The sequence below is a fragment of the Schistocerca nitens genome, chromosome 1 (assembly GCF_023898315.1).
Source record: "Schistocerca nitens isolate TAMUIC-IGC-003100 chromosome 1, iqSchNite1.1, whole genome shotgun sequence".
Taxonomy (NCBI): Eukaryota; Metazoa; Arthropoda; class Insecta; order Orthoptera; family Acrididae; genus Schistocerca; species Schistocerca nitens.
Window position 1 is genome coordinate 920,282,101 of NC_064614.1, and position 17,887 is coordinate 920,299,987.

The following is a 17,887-nucleotide window of genomic DNA, read 5'->3' on the forward strand; positions in this document are numbered from 1 at the left end:
AACAAGATTCCTTCTCCCATTAGGTGCAGTTGCTTGCAGGTTGGCAGCAATGGACAGAGATGTTGGTCCTGTGCGTGTGAGTTTTTCTTTTGTGTGTGTGTGTGTGTGTTTTTCTACTTTTGAAGGTCGTCTTCTGACTGAAAGTTTACATATATAGCTGTCTTTTTGTGTGCCTGTCTGTGACTCAGATCTTCTCTATATGGTGAGTAGCAGTCTGTCCTTTCCATAATATTGTCATTATTCCATCTTGGATTTTCCATTGTTTGAGTCTTCCACATGAAACACTTGCTATAATTAGTAATGTGTATCACCTAACAAATTTACATTAAGGTTTCTACCGAAATAGATAACAATAATGAAAATTCCTGGATGGAAATCACTTACCTGCAGATGATTAGTGTGTCTTGCACAGAAACAAGCAATAGAAAACAGTAAACACAAGCTTTTGAGCTCTCCCTCTCTTTCTAGTACATGTAAAACAAACACACACACAGGTTGCTGTACAACAAATGGTTTGGCGTGGTTTCTATAATTTGTAGATCTTGCTGTACTGTGCTTAGATGTCGGAGTAGTGCTAAACAGAAATACTAAACACCTCTTTATTCCATATTCATTCTTTGCTTTCCCCTCTTCTTCTTGTATTCAGTCACATTTTCTCTCTCCTACCTGTGTTGCTTTAGATTTTGTTATGTACACATTATTTACTATACTTTAAATGGCATTTCTTCCATTTAGATTTTTACAGGTGGGTATTTTGGTTTAACTTCAGCCCTTTTAATTAATATTTGCCTCTAATGCGTTCTTTCTATTTTTTTTTTCTTTTTTCTTTGGCAATTCTCATGTCTCTTTCTTCTACCTGGGTTCTGAAGAATTTAAATATGAATTTTAACTCACCATCTCAGATATTGATGAAGCTTGGCACAGAGGTAATCTGCATGTAGATTAAGAAAAATTTTTAGGCCTAGTCATGTGAAATTGTCAAAAATCATCAAAAAATGCCCCAATGTCATAATTTCACATTTCTGTAGCAGCTGTCTTAATTATACTAAAATATGGGAGAGGTGCAATTTTGCCATAGTTTCCATGAGCTTTTCTATTATATACACCACAGCATGAATTTGATAAGAAAATTGTTTTTCAGATTGAAGGGAAATTTAAAGTTATAATCTAACAAAAAGTGCACCTTTAGAAATTTTCAAAAAATTATGCATAACACTTAACATTATTGTTATCTATTTCCCTAAATATGAAAGTGGGACTGTCAAGCATTCACACATTAATAAAATCTGAAAAATAGATATTTTATTTAAAAAAAGACTTTTTGTAAAATTTGTAGATGTAAGCAAATATTACCCATAAATATCTTTTCATTTTTTCATAAATTTATTTGTTGTAACCTCAAAATGTAATTTTCATGGGTGATGGTTGTATTAGAACTACTAAAAATGTAAAGTTCCTTTAATGCTTCTGTAATCTGATAGTAACACAATGAAAAGTACTCTGCAAAATGCATTTGATAATAGTGCAGTCAAAAATATCACTTTTTGACACTGGGTTTCAGTAAACCGATTTAACTTAGAAACAGTGCAAAAGTCCTCGTCGAAGTTTATTGAATCGTTTTATGAAAAACTGACTAAATTCATACTGCATGATTTTGTTGCTAAGTAGCAAATCCCTTTTGTAAATGAAGTCAAGGAAATCTTGACTGAGGGTGAATATGTTGTTACATGCAATTTTTCTGAAAATTACACTTTTGTGATGATGCAAGATGAGGCCCAGAGTTAACATTACTAAACTGAGCAAGTAACAGTGCACCACTTTGTAGTGTATTATAAAGGAAAGAAGAAAATGGAGCGCATGAGCTGTGTCATAATTTCTAACTATCTACAGTGTAACACCATAGCAGTCTACTGTTTTTTAAAAAAAGCGAATTCAGTTTTTAAAAACCAAACCTCAAACTGATCTACAGGAGATATATTCTACTTTTTGGATGGCATTGCAGCCCAATACAGAAATAAATATAATTTTGCAAGCATGCTTCCGTAAAGAAGATTTTGGCATTGAGGCAACATGGCATTGTTTCTCCTTCTTCTGGGGGCCGAACCGCACAATAACCCTGGGTTCGGTGTGGGGTGGCGGTGGGGTGGGTGGATTGCTGTGGCCTGCTGTGGGGTTGTGAACCACTGATGGCAACAGCGGAACGAAGCCTCTCCATCATTTCTAGGTCCCCAGTGTAATACACAACACACAAAAAAACTCAGCAATACAAACAGGAGGAATATATCAAATTCCTGGGGATGATACTCCAAAAACAAATGAAGTATTTAAAAAGTACTAAAATAAAAAACAGATACTATTTGTATCAGGTTTTGCAAGTGACACTTCGAATGCATGTGTTAACGGTAAAGTTGAATGTGTACATAGATATCTTAAGAATAATGTTATCTGTTTTTACTCTTAAATCTATAAACTTTACAAAATTGTAATTTTTTTAGTGAAAACCATATTTTTGAAAGTTTATGAATATGTGATTCCATGACAGACCAACTTTCATACTTATGGAGTTAGTTAACAAGAATGTGAAATATAAGATATAATGCTTCCAAAAATTTTGAAGTTACGATTTTTGATAAATTAAAAACATAAATTTTTGTTTGAATTTGGAAAACCATTTTCATCTCAAACCTGTAATGTGTTGTGTATATAGGAAAGCTCATGGAAAACACTGCAAAATGACACATTTCCCATAATTTTAGCTTTATTAGGAGATTTTACTATGGCAATATGAAGTTATGACAGCTGGGAGTTTTTGACAACTCCACATTGCTGTATTTTCAAAATGATTCGATGTATTTTAATAAAATTGGATATTTAATCTATATGTGGGCCACTTCCGTGCAAAGTTCATCCAAATCTGAGATGGGGAATGAAATCACCATGTTGACTTGATGTGGAATGACTTGGAGTTAAATGTTATACCACATAATTTGTTTATAGACTATAAATATTTGAATTGTTAATTTATGTTATGTTTCATCACTAAACCACAACTTTCCTCCTCACAGGCAAAGTATTTGGTGCAGAGCTATTTTACATGATAAGTGGATTGACAAGGGCACAACTTCACCTATTGATGTGATACAGAGTACAATGTTTTATAAAGTGGCGGAAGTAGCGTGCTTACTTGGTAAGTCATCGTCTTTTGGAATTTGGCTTAATTTTTTGTGATGACAAAGTAACACACAGTGTAAACTAAACATACTTATTAGATGTTCTGTAGTATTTACAGGTAAAACAATCAGCACACCTGTTGTACAATTTGCTTTTGAATTAGGAGAATAAAAAATAAATTCTTTATATAGTAATATTTTAGCCATTATTAGCAGGTGTCATTTTATCTATAGAAGTCACATATGTTATAAACACAACACAATATTCAAATGGAAAGAAAGAAGACGGAAATGCACTTTGCAAGATACTGATATCAGTAAGGTTGCCAGTAGTGGATGAAATATTATAAAGTGAGAGATTTTGAGCCCACAGTGAACTTGTGCAGCTGTTCGTGCTCACATCCTGTTGGCAAAGTAGGGAGATGGCGTGTGTGTGTGTGTGTGTGTGTGTGTGTGTGTGTGTGTGTGTGTGTGTGTCCATTACTGTACTGCTGTGCTTGCTTTCTCTTTTGTCTTGTAGAGTCTGATATTAATTTTCTAACTTTTGGACTTTTGTAACAGTGTCTATTCGTATCATCGTTTAACTGCAGATACCTGTTTTAGAATTATACAGGCATGTTGTAATTGTAAATTCTCATGTGTGAAGAGTTTGCTCTAATGAACTCACAAAATCCTATAATAAGATTCTGACATGAGTTCTGGATGCTTTTCATAAATTCTTTCTTTTCTAGATAGTACACTGAAATTGTATTCTACTCTGTTAGACGAATTAGTAAATTTTCATTCTACTTCCTTTTATAGAATTACAGAACTTCCTGCTGTGGTTGGAAATGTGGGTTATTTTAGTATTACTTCTCCTTTGTCTCGTGTCGCTGTAGGAACATTATGCATATTAATTAGTTACTCAGAAGCACTTCACCTTCAGAAAACAGCTAGTGATTTGTTCACTGCTAGTTCAAAATTTTACCTCTTTTGAACTTACCTTTGGCTTTCTGTAGTTACTGAGCAACAATACATTTGTGTGCCAAAATAACAAGTGACTAGATAATCTAGTGACGTTGTTACAATTATTATGGAACTTTAAGATTCTCTTTATCATTATAGTACTGGTTTGAAGCATTATACCTACAATATACAGTGTGAGTCGCCTAACATTACCACTGGACGCCTCCCAAACCACAACAAACACAGAGTAACCAATTCCACAGACCAAAAGTGAGGAGAGGGGGTAGTGTAATTTGTTAATACAAACCATTGAGAAATGCACAGAAGTATAATTTTTAACACATACCTACATTATTTAAATGGAAACTTATTGTAATTTTTAGCACAACTGAAAACAGAAAAAAAATTAATCAATGGTGTTTCTTACACTGTAAAATGATAATTACATCCAGAGTAATTTGTAACGTAAAGTTGACACTTGAGTAACCCCTCAGCAGTTCAGTTGCGTGTATCAGAGAGAACCGAATTAATTAGGGATACAAAAAGAACAGTGATATAATGTAGGTACAGAAGAGACTTGAACAGCAACTTACGTCCACATGCTAACATTTTTATTAGTCTTTTTGCCCGCATCTCGTGGTCGTGTGGTAGCATTCTCGCTTCCCACGCCCGGGTTCCCGGGTTCGATTCCCGGCGGGGTCAGGGATTTTCTCTGCCTCGTGATGGCTGGGTATTGTGTGCTGTCCTTAGGTTAGTTAGGTTTAAGTAGTTCTAAGTTCTAGGGGACTGATGACCATAGATGTTAAGTCCCATAGTGCTCAGAACCATTTTTTTTATTAGTCTTTTTCTCTGAAGAATACTATACGGCACTGATTTGTTAGAAGAAAATGTACATTAACATGAGAATTTAGTTAAACTTACAAATTTGTTTTTTATTTTAAATTACAGAATGTAAAAGTGTATGTCCTTACATTTCGGGCCAATAAATGTTCAAGGTGGTGCCCATCATTTGGTGCACACATTTGCGATCTACCGTGTAATTAATGTCTTACATGATGCAGTACATCTGGTGTAATGTTGCCACAGGCTGCCTCAATACGATATTTCATATCCTCTGGGGTTGTAGGCACATCATGGTACATGTTCTTCTTTAACATACCCCACAGAAAGAAGTCTAAAGGTGTAAGATCAGGAGAACGGGCTGGCCAATTTATGCGTCTGCCACATCCTATGAAACGCCCGTCAAACATTCTGTCTAGGCTCAGCGAGTTACTCTGCACCATACATTTACATTCCATGCTCTACCTGTTGAAGCAAACAAGGATTGTCCATGGACCAGTAATGCATGTTTTGTTAATTCACTGCACCATTGTTTGTGAAACCTGCTTCATCGGTAAACAGGTAGAACAATAACACATTCTCTGTTAATGCCGATTATTAAAGTCATCTCCATGTAATAGCTGATAAAGTGACACATAATATGGGTGAAATTTGTGCCGATGAAGTAAGCGCATTACACTACTTTGACTCATTGCACTGCCTCTAGCAGTGCCACGTTAACTTGTGTGCGTTCATGGCAATAGCAGCTAACACACAAACTGCACCTGCTTCTCCTGTGATGGGTTTGTTACCGACCTGTTTGCATGTTACAATCATACCTGTTGCATACAATTGTTTGTAGGCGTTTTCAAGTGTGCAGCATGTTGGATGATCTCTGTCTGGGTACCTTTCTGCATACAACCTGCAGACTGCAGCTGCGTTTTGTCTACACTCGCCTTAGGTGAGTATCTTCTCTGCCTTTTCAGAGTTAGAATAAATCATTTTCATGGTTCTTATAACACAGTACACACTGTTGTACTTGTGACCTCACGTTCCTACTGTGCTTACTTCTATTCTTACTTGCGTACAGTACACTATCACAGACATCCAGTAATGCAGTGTACTACTGTTATTCTGAGTACAAGGACTACCATATTTACTCGAATTTTTTTTCCGGTTTTTGTAATCCAAAAAACCGCCTGAGGCTTAGAATCGAGTGCAAAGCAAGCGGAAGTTCTGAAAAATGTTGGTAGGTGCCACCACAACTTAACTTCTGCAGTCGAATATATGTAGCGCTACACAGGCATGCTTTGTAGGCACAAAGATAAATACTGGCGCCAAAACCAATGCGTCAGTAAATAAATTTTTTTTAAAAAAAGATGGAAGACGAGCTTTTTTTTCTCCACCCCGAGTTTCGACCACTGCATTTTCATACATTATCCAACGAAATAATACAAATTCCGTATTGTTCATCTTCGAATGTAGCAGAATTTCAATGTACTACGAAAATCCGACTGGCAAGACTGTTTGGAATGGTCGTCAATATGGCCAACTCTGCGTTCTGAAATTTTTCCTACTTGTGAGAAGAGATGGTTGCTAATAGGAACCTGATGAAATGTGAATCACATGCAGTATTCTCTTCACCATAAGAGTAATACGAATATAATCATTTTGCCATGTAGTCTTTCGTGTTTCCTGCTATCTCATTTAAATCCTGTCTGCCTAATAAACTACGAAACTAGAGACAACAGCAAACGCGGAAGAATATACGTATCGTGTCATGTTTATATTCGTATTATTCTTATGCCTAGTAGTGATACAGTCAGAAATGAAGCACGGCAACTGACTAGATTTTTAAATCTAAGACGACTCTAATTTCTGTGCAGAATTTGACGTACTAAAGAAGCAGCCGCAAAGATTTTCATACGGAGAAAAATTTTCGCCCAACTCTCGTTCAGAACATGTTCTATCATACACAGTCTATTATTTGGTTCTTGTTGATCATTATCAAAGAAAGCAGCAGTGTAAGTAACAACAAATAGCAGTCTCTTGCCATTGTTTCGCTAATGAGACGATTCCTCTCTCTTGTTTTTTAATTGTAAGTGGCGGTAGCGCGCACAAAAGCAAGCCATGCCGCGAGCGGCTACACGCCGTAAACACGCACTATCAGAATGCGACAAACAATGTATGACACAGCACAGTAATGCATTTTCAGCTTCAAGTGACGTAAACACCTATAACAAAGAAAACGGCACTTATCAGATCAAAGCAAAATAAGCTATCGATCCAAACCAGACGAAGCACGTGAAAAAGGAAGGGCACCCGTATAAATACGGATGGAGCGCCTGACGCATAGCAGTGGCTACCTGGTAAAGCTTAACTGCTAAGCTTACGACTCGAACCAAACTACTGTAGCTGTATCGTCATTCATTATACCCAAATTGTGTCTCATATTAGAATGGACCAACTTTGTTTCGATTTGGAGGTGCGGCCTAAATCTATTCTCTCCCCTTGAATTTAGAGTCTCAGATTTCAGGTGCAGCTTAGATTCGGGAAATTTTTTTGTCCTTTATTTCCAGTCTCATTTTTCAGGTGCGGCTTAGATTCGAGTAAATACGGTAATTCAGCAAGCGCTACATGCAGACACGGAGACAGCCAAACTTGTAAACATTGTAGTCTTCGTAAACATACGTCTACAGATCTTGTTTGTTACAACATGCTACTGAATGAATGCCTGAGGTTTCAAGCCTCAACTTCACACAAATTACTCTGGGTGTACTTATCATTTCCATTTTAAAAAAAAGTATATTTTGAAAATCAGACTTCCGTACATTCCTCAGTGGTTTGTGTTAACCAATAACAACAGCCCCTCTCCTCACTTTCGGTCTGCGGAATTGGTTATTCAGTGTTTGTTGTGGTTTGGGCAGTGTTTCCAGTGGTAATGTTAGGTGACGCACCCTGTATTTATTATGTATCATTTTCTGGTCAAATGAGTAAGTTGACCATGCAAAGATTATAAACATACAGAAACTTAGTATCTACAGTGTTTCAAATTAAACTTGGGAGTCTTAATTTGAGATACATGGTGTATTACTTCCCAGTGACTGATGCCCACAGAAACTCGACTGTGGAAAAAATCCTTGACACAGTTTTCTTTTGGAATCTGGTATTGCTTTGTAGCTGTCATTTCTGAAATCTAGGTACTGAAGTTCTACATTCCTGATTGTTTCATCAATTGGTAACTAGTCGCAGTCCTTCTGCTCCAGTTGAGTAGAAATTAATTACCAAATAGACTAGAATATATGATATATCCTAACAAATGACACCACTCTTAAGAGCCAGAAGAGAAATTTATGCAAAATAAGTATTGTTTGTTTGTTTGTTTGTGTGTGTGTGTGTGTGTGTGTGTGTGTGTGTGTGTGTGTGTGTGTGTGTGTGTGTGTGTGTGTTTAGTACTGATTTCTAATAACTGTGTTTGCAGATGAAGGTGCCGACGAGCTTCTACCACCTGTGGAGAGGCTGCTAGAAGCTCCAGAAATTGGAAACCTTAAGGACAGCAGTAGTTTTCAGTACCTTTTAAAAGCAGCATATGAACATATAGAAAGGACTCTCCTCACAGTATAAATGTTGTGTTTTGAATATTTCGATTGTCTACGTTTGTAAATTGCATGATTTGGTTTCTCATGTGGATGGGGAACAAAAGTAAGGTTGCAAGAAGGATTTTTGAGTGAATAAAAATCCTAAAACAATGGAAAATCCAGCCTGGAATAATGACAGTGTTATGGAAAGGATATGTTGCTATTCACCATATAGCGGAGACGTTGAGTTGCAGATAGGCGCAACAAAAGACTGTCAAACAAGTAACCTTTCGGGAGACAGTGGTCGTGTTTTTGTTGTGCCTATCTGTGACTCAGCATCCCTGCTGTATGGTGAGTAGCAATCTGTCCTTTCCAGAATGTTGTCACTAATCGTAACAGTAAGTCTTTTTGTAAATTTGTGATAGTCCTGCCATGTTTTGTACAATGTTTTGTATTTTGAAAAAAAGAACTGTAATAAATGTATTTAGTTTCCTTTCATAGTTTCATACTGTACAATTTTCCACGACCGGGTTATGGGAAGGCAGCTGAGTCAACTACTGATTTTACACCATGTATAGTACGTTGTTCAGCAGTGTTTGATTTACTATTCACTATTGTGAACTTTGATTAATATACTCATACAATTGAAGTAGTATGGTGTGCTACTACCCTTTTCTTTTGCATTTTTATCACCACCTCATTCCACAAACGGATTTCCTGTATTCTTAGCTCATCCCAGCACTGTCTGACTCATATATATGTAAAGGCAAAAAAGTTTACCTTGTGTCACACAATATGATCCTAGCTTGTATTACAATATCTGACTTCACCACCAGTGCTTTTGTGAAGTAATTCTCTCAAATCAGTTATACCCTAACCACAGTTACAATCCTCAGCCTGTTTCCTTGTAACACGCTTCATGCCTTGCAGGTTCCTTCACTGCAAAATCTCTGCTAAAGGTCACATGCTTTTATGTGGCCCCTAAGCAGAGGATGCTAGGAGCAGAAGCTTGCAATCGGCTCTTAGCACATTGGCTGCTGAAACAAGCTCTGACTCCTCCTCCCAGAGCAGCCTATAAAAGAAACAAACATATAATTTTATAATTAGACCACAGACTTTAGGTAAAAACCTATTTTGCTCATCATTAAATAAAGGCAGTAAAAGTTATACATACACATATTGTGCCTATTTATGATGGAAAACACTAGTTTTGTTGCACCTAAAAATACCTAATTTCAGGTTAGGTTAGGGCCTGATTGTACCTAAATTTTAAAAATCCAATTAAATAAAATTTTTTACAATTAAATAAAATTCTTTAGACTAATATTCTCCTGTGGTTTTCCCTGCCGAGAATTGTGCGAATGTTTTATCGAAAATTGTAATTTTATAGTACCTAAAATACATAATTTCATGTTAGAACCTGAATGTATCTAATTTTTAAAAATCCAGTCATATAAAATCTGTATGACTAAAACTACTTGTGTGGTCTTCCTGGCCACTTAGAAAACAGTAATTGAATAATAAAAGGTTTGTTTGCATACATGAATGCCAATCATGAGTCAGAAGACGACAGCATACGCCAGGCTAGTCCAGCCCGCCCTACTCTGCAGAGCGTTGTCGCTCACTGTGAATTATCATATGGGCCGGCAGGTCACAAAGGAGCCTTGGGATCTGTCTCCAGTGCCTTCCTCCCTTGTCGGAACAACCTGTTTGAAACACCTTTACTGTCTTCATTCAGTTGGTCAGCGTGCTGCTTGGATGTGGCGAAATATTTCACAGCGACAGTTTGTTTGTGGAAAGTCAAGCATGCCGAAAGTGGCCAGCTCCAAATCATCTCTAATTCGTCTGTGGTTGCAAGAATTTCCTAATTTCTCTATAGACAGAAGATTTATTCACTGCAGTGTGTGCAACATAGACTTAAGAAAAATGTTAACCTTTTATCTGCTACATCCACTCAGAGAACAGTGATGCCACTGTTTTTCCCAAGTTAACTTTGACCAGATACATGCGAAAGCTAAAATATTGTTTCTAAAAGTGTTTGTTTGTGTTGATCACAAAATATTGCTCCAGAAGTTGCACCATTGCAGAATACGGGGAGTAGCTCAAAGTTTGTTCTCCTCTTATTTCATCAACAGACAGCAAAAGGTCATTTTCCATAATGTTGAGAATCGCTGTGATGTGAAGTCTGAGTGGGGATACGGTCAAATGGGTGGTGCCCCAGGGATCAGTGTTGGGGCCATTCCTGTTCCTTATTTATATGAATGATAAGCCCTCTAGTATTACGGGTAACTCTAAGATATTTCTGTTTGCTGATGACACTAGCTTGTTAGTAAAGGATGTTGTGTGCAACATTGGCTCAGTTTCAAATAGTGCAGTCCATGACCTAAGTTCATGGCTTGAAGAAAATAAACTAACGCTAAATCACATTAAGACTCAGTTTTTACCGTTTCTGACACACAATTCAACAAAACCCAATGTTTTAATTTCACAGAAAGGCCATATGATTAGTGAAACTGGACAGTTCAAATTTCTAGGTGTTCATATAAATAGTAAACTCATGGAAAGACCACATTCAGAATCTTGTTCAAAGACTTAAGGCTGACATTTTTACTATACAAACGGTACGTGAAGTAAGTGATTGTTCGACACCAAAATTAGTCAACTTCGCTTATTTTCATTTGCTTATGTCGTATGGTATTATATTTTGGGGTAACTCTTCCCATTCTAAAAGAATAAACTACAATGAGAATTCAAAAATCTTAGCAGTAATCCACACACTTTCAAATCGAAAATGAATAGTTGCCTCATGGGTCACTCCTATTCTGTCACGGAGTTCCTTGAAAAATTAAGCTGATTCTTGTTGTATTGTTGATTGTGTTTATTTAAACTTATGGCTTGACATTTTTTGGGTTCATAAACGTTTTATTTTTATCTGTTATTACTTTTACGATGTAATTTCATGTACTGACACATTCCATGCCCTTGGAGATCTACTCCTCAATTTGGTCCAACAGAACTTGACATGTAAATAAATAAATCACAAACAAACAAAAATTTTCAGCCTTGTGTTATTATTTTTGGTGCAATGAAGGCGTAATAAAATTGCAATTTCATACAAACTCTCATCTTACAAACACAGACAGTTTCGCAGATTTTTGTCCCCAGCGATGCCACGTAATCGTGATGCAACCTGTTTCATAATCAAAGAATGCCTTTCACCCACATATGTTGCTCATTTGCAACTTCATTACGGAGATGTGGAAACTCTTCTCAGGGAAAACATTGCAGCACTTTTTAACAGTTTTATCATAAAAGAATTCCTGTTTTAAACTGGGATTGTAGTGCAAATCGATCAGGTCCATCTGCACATGTACAGGGGCACTTTTAACTGAAACAGCAAACAGTCTCAAAAATAGCTCTAAAGGAGAGATAAGACTGGCAGTGTTCTCCAAACGTTTAGAAAACCGTTCCTGTAATTCTTTGAATGCCACAATGGGTTTTTCAGAATTTGTTTTTTCTTTAACACAAGTAAGTTCACGGAAATAGACGTTCTTTTTGGTTCGAAGTTGCCTCTCCCACAACACGATTTCTTTTGAAATAAATCCCAAACATATCAAGAATAAGTTGTTTCTTATCTCACGACATTTTACTGTGGATAGTTTGCAGTCAAGTCCCCTTAAAGTGAGAGGTCTGTAATTCACTTTGGATGTTCCAAGTTTTGTTCTTGCTTTCCTTTCTTTCAGGAATTCAACAATAGTGGGTCCTCAATTGAAAGTGTTCTAGATGTGCCCCTTGATGTAACTAAATCCTGAAGAATTACATTAACCAATGTTCTTAACACTAATACATTACGACTCCATACTATTTGCTCAGTTCCAGCAAGAATGTTGCAACTGATTATAAAATAATGCGTCGACTTCTTACCACCAATTTTATTGCATGATCCATACCAGCTAATTTAAAACAAAGTGCTTCTTGATACAGAATGATAAATCCTGTACAAATTGTCTGGGGATCATTGTAATTTTTTGTTCTTTCCTCATCAGATAAATCTTTAAATTCTTTCTGAATGATATTGTACCATTCCATAGCATATTTGCAGTTCTGCATAATGGATATTAAGAATTCTGAATTGCTGATTCCCATTCATGTTTAGAAGTTGAGACACTAGATTGCCTTAGTGCCTCTTTTTGTGCAAACACCCACTGGACCTATGAATTTCGCTAATACCGCAAATAAATAATGAATGATAATCAACACTGACACTACAGTTCTGTGGAACTGAAGAAATTCATGTTGACCATAAAAGGCTGCAAGAAACAGTGTCACATAACACTGTTAAATGAAATGTACTGCATCAAGAAGGACCAAGCAAAACAGAGAAGCCAAGCCTCAGACCACACATTTGCAGCGCGTCATGCTGCATGATCTGGCCAACCACGTTGTGATGTTATTTGAACCTGCTCACTCGCAGTTTACGTCATCACCCACCATGGTTCAGAATCTTCTGAAATAAAATTAACAAGAAACTAGTTCCAATGAAAAAAGTGTGTGTGTGTGTGTGGGGGGGGGGGGGATGAAGGAATCCCCTTTATGATTAAATTAAGAGCTTACTATTTTTGCAGTATTGTAAACATAGTCATAGATTTTGTACAAGCACTGAATGTGCACTTCTCATGTTCAACATAAATTAATTTCGATATATTAATGCCTTTCTATTGAGTTCACATAATGTGCAGGGAGGATAATTTTAATGCAAAATTCCGTTAGAAAATTGTCTGTTTTTGATAATGCTTTCAATCCGTTATTGTCTTATACACCTTCTAACATGTTATGTGCCACTCTGTGTTCATTAATAACTTCATAAAACAAACACTTTATTGATTCTTCTGTAATATATTGGACATGCATGTGCTGCCGTCCTCCCCTGCCACCTCTCTTTCTCTCTCTCTCTCTCTCTCTCTCTCTCTCTCACTCACTCACTCACTCACACACACACACACACACACACACACACACACACACACACACACACACACACACACACACACGTGCAAGCATGTGTGCGCACACAGCTAGGTTGCTCATAATTCCACTACACTGGGATTTAATGGCTTCTGAACAGCCAACCTTGGAAGACCTAGCCCCTACAAAACTAACACTTTCCAATACAAAGGAATACAAAACTACAAACACAGTCATCCATACAAAATTTTATAAAAGCCAGTAAATTTTAGAAAGTCATATTTGTGCTGAGTTAGTCCAGTTTCACTGCCCCCTGGTCATAAAGAATGAATAGATGAGATGGGGGTGCAAGAGCTGTGTGTCCACATATTGTCCAGTCACAGAGTCACAGTACTCCACACAATGACTTCTTCTCAGCAAATTGCCACATCACTTTAAGCGTGTTTGTTCATTAGCAAACCAAATCACAACAGCTGTATTCGCAAGAAATGAGATACCTTTCGTCCTCCCCCTTGCATATCAGCTCTTAACACTTAAAAATGCATGTTGGGACTTAATGTGCCCATCCTGCGCCAAATGTACTTCACAAAACAATGTGTCTTACAGGCCTTTTAATCCCTTCTAGATAACAAGCCAACACAACATGAACTTCTGTGTAATAAGATTTGTATGCCTATGTATATTTAACTAAAATTTCAGAAATCCTCTTGCCATTGACCACTCTATTGGCACAGTTATCAAGCTCAATCCTCTTGTATTTAAAATCTTGAAAAACGATATATGTTGGTACTACAAGGAATTACTGCAGTTTTTGTATTTGTAGGCTAGCATGTTTTGAATACTATGTAATCACTGCACCCAAAGCTTGCGGGACACACCATGTTACTTTGCTCCCAATTCATGACTACCATTCTCATTACTATCCTTACTTTCTACCCTATTAAAATATATTTTATGGCAGGGATCAGCATTTTATTAGTTCCTTCGTTTGAGTATACTCAATCTTGAATAGATAAACTGTTTTGACTTTACGAGCAGTGTGTGTGGTGAGTAAGGTATTCGAAAATAGCAGGTTTGATTTTTACCGATATGTGGCTGGCAAGTTGGAGTATAGTGGCAGAACCAGATAGGTAAGCAGAAGCTGTCCAGTAGTCTGATTCAGTGCTGCAGGCCATGCATGGAAGTGGGATAAGTTTGTTTACTCATGTAAATTAAATATATTGTACCACTGCATGCTTGTGAATGCCAAGGAAATATGCCCAAGGTCTGGTAAGTCTAGAAGCTTCAAAAAAAAAATCATTTCCAGACATGCTACAGAAAATATGATTCAGTAACATGATTACATTAATGCAGCAAATAGTAACAGAGTGCCAAAATGAAGAGTTCTCCAGTGATACATAGATTCCAATTTGTTTATGCTTCTTTAATAATAATTTTTCTAAGTCAGTATTTGTAAGACAGATGTTACAGTAGCATAGTATCACAGCGGCAAGGTCAGTAAAGTTTAAGAGTTTGGCTAGTGCTTTGTGTTCTGTTCTGCAAGGTATAAAATATAAGTCACAGTTGATTATTCTGCCGTGTTTAATGTGTAATATAGTAATACCTGTCTGCAAATTGTTTAAAAATGTAAATTATATATGTTAAATATAGGTAAAATGATGAAAAAGTTCTCATAAGAATGGTGGGGTAGTTACACACACACACACACACACACACACACACACACACACACGCACGCGCGCGCGCTTGTCTGTAGTTGCTGGTCAAATAACAGAATTTTCAAATAGGCAAGTAGAGTATGGTTCAGAGCCTTTATGATGTTAGTGTCTCATTGGGTAGAGTCATTAGTAAGGTTTGTGTGGCTGAGAGGCACATGTGTTTAAGCTGTAGTTCAGAGATAGAAATGTGTCAATGTGCTGCCATTTGAGATTCAGTAATTGTTCAAGGTAACAGTTTGGAGACTTACAAAGTATTTGACCAGGTGAGTGCTAATATAACTAACAGTATTGAACTTTGCTAAGGTGAACTGGTTATCACATAGTGTCTGAAATGAATTTATTGAACTTTATGAATTTCATTCAGTTTGAGTGGTTTTGACACACTGCACAGTGCCTTTTGCATTCACTATTGGTTGCGAACACTTTGCCTACACTGCTAGGTCAATTATTTCGTCTCTTATTGCATCACTGTATTTAAATATTAGCCTCTGTAAGGCTACTGCTCGAAGCAGTTAGAGTTTAAATCTGTATAAATTGATAGTGAACTTTAATTCTGTGGTTGGGTTACTGGTTGGGCTACGTTATTATCCTGAGGTATTATACCTCCCTCAACTCATTTATTTATGCACTTTTGTAAAATAATCACTGTTTGTCCATTAGGCAGGTCATATGAATTATTCAGGGTGTATATGATCCGGGAAAAACCCAGGAATTTTTTCATCCAGGATAAACCCGGTAACTTTTTAGAATTCCAGGAATTTTTCATTGTTTTAGTTTTCAGTAAAATTTTTGTTATTTTGACTGGTAATAACCAATACTCTAACAAAGGATATTACTGTGTCTCGTTAGTGCATAATGATTCTGCAGCAGTAAAACATGAACAAGAGAAAAAAAATAAAACTTGTTGCAAGGGAAATGTACCATATACAACAACAAAACGCAGTGCCACTATCTACTGTTGCCCCAGTTCAGAAATATCGTAGATCCGGGGCTGATGCGCAGAGCAGTCTGAGTTGTAGTGGGGAGGTGGGTAGTCTCCATGTGACATGTATTTACGTTTAGTGATTTTGCTGTTTCTTCTTCATTTATTGCTCTCACGTCAAATGAAAACAAAACAGATTTCTGTGGCTGGGAGCTATCGAGTTAATTAAATACATTCACATAATTATGTATGGCTAAAATATGTTATTAGTTTCAGATTTTATTTTAATTCCACATTTCTGACAGACAAGCATTAATCGCCTTGCAGAACAATGAAGTTATTTTTGTCAGTTTGCCAAAGAAATTTGGCTTTTATTAATCTTTTCCGCTGAGGCAGTCAATTTATTTGAAACGAATTGTTTAATTCCACACTATTGGCTAGTTTCAACTTCATTTCAAGTGCACGCTTTCATATTGTAGCACATATGGCATTATGTCATAATAAAGAACCAAACATGAGTTATTACAGGACTGGTACTCCAAGAAAATTTACATCTAAAACTGGACATACTAATGTGCACTTTTAGCTGAACTATGCCTTTTAGTGTGGATCCCGAAATTCTGATGTTCTTGGAGTATCCTCTGACGTCTTGTTTCTTTGTTATGACATAATGAAAGATCTTTTAATGTTTTATACGTATGAATATACAGGCTTCCTGCTTCGTCATAGCTGCGCAAGCATGGTGAGGCCTGTTGTCAAAACTTTTGGTATGCTGTGTGGTTGTAGTGGTGGTGTGCGGATCCATGCAATGTGCTTTGTATTTTGCTGACTAGTTATGGTAACTCCAGAATGTTTGGTGATTCAGTGGGTTCTGACAGGAGGTGTAAAGATTCACCATACAAGACTTCAGCTAGTGGTGTCTGTAAGTCACCTTTGAAGGAAGTGCATACACTCAACATCAAAGAAGGAACTGTCTCTCACCATTGTTCCCTACAGCACATTAAAGCTGCCTTGAGGGTGTGAGGCCACCACTCTACCAACATATTAATCTGGGGACAGTAGGTGGTGGTGTGAAAGCATCACACTCCACAAAGTGTGCATCATCCCCTGAAAAGTAATGAGTCATCGATGGCCCTGGTCAGTGGTAATCACACCCCACCAACCACATCTAGAAATCCACAACTTTACCCGTGCTAGAGCTGTTGAGTCCATGGTAATGTCTGCCAGTGGTGCTGCCTACCCAGTGTGTAACATGATCAGCAACCAAGAGAAAATACTCTGCTGGGAAGAATAAAATAAATAAATAAAATTAGTTCACCTGGAAATACAATGTCAATTTTGTTCCAGTGACAGAATATGCCACATGGGTGATTATTTGGTCTGCTGATGATGGTGTCAGCATCATCTACCAATAGATAGTGCGCTGGCATAGTTACCAGAGCACCATCTGTGTCTACCCTTTAATAGGGAATGATCGCAGACAGAAGGCTCAGTGTGGTACAGATATGTTAAATAAGCAGGAAATCATGTCATGGAGAGATACTCGGGCTTCCTACAGCCAACTGAGTGAGTTGAAAGGGGTCAAATTGTGGCATTTCAAGTGGCAAGATAGTCCTTTCAGGGAAATGCCAAACAAGTTGGATGTGCTATGTCAGTTGGGCAACAATTCTTGTATCAGGTATAATGTGAACATTCTCACACCAGTAGCAAGGTTCTGGATGTCCATCAGCACAGACATGCACCGGTATTGTCATACCGTTAAGGGCAGCA

General features: G+C 37.2%; 1 protein-coding gene across 2 annotated transcripts in view; it reads left to right on the top strand.

The window, feature by feature from the left end:
* LOC126192378 (nuclear pore complex protein Nup133) overlaps positions 1-9,004 on the top strand; it is a 127,509-nt gene extending 118,505 nt beyond the window's left edge. For both annotated transcript variants that reach the window (XM_049932598.1, XM_049932599.1), the window contains exons 21-22: positions 3,066-3,187; positions 8,416-9,004. In XM_049932598.1, coding sequence (XP_049788555.1) covers positions 3,066-3,187; positions 8,416-8,558 — 265 coding nt within the window. In that variant the 3' untranslated portion in view covers positions 8,559-9,004. The remainder of the gene's footprint in view (positions 1-3,065; positions 3,188-8,415) is intronic.
* Positions 9,005-17,887: the final 8,883 nt, after the last annotated feature.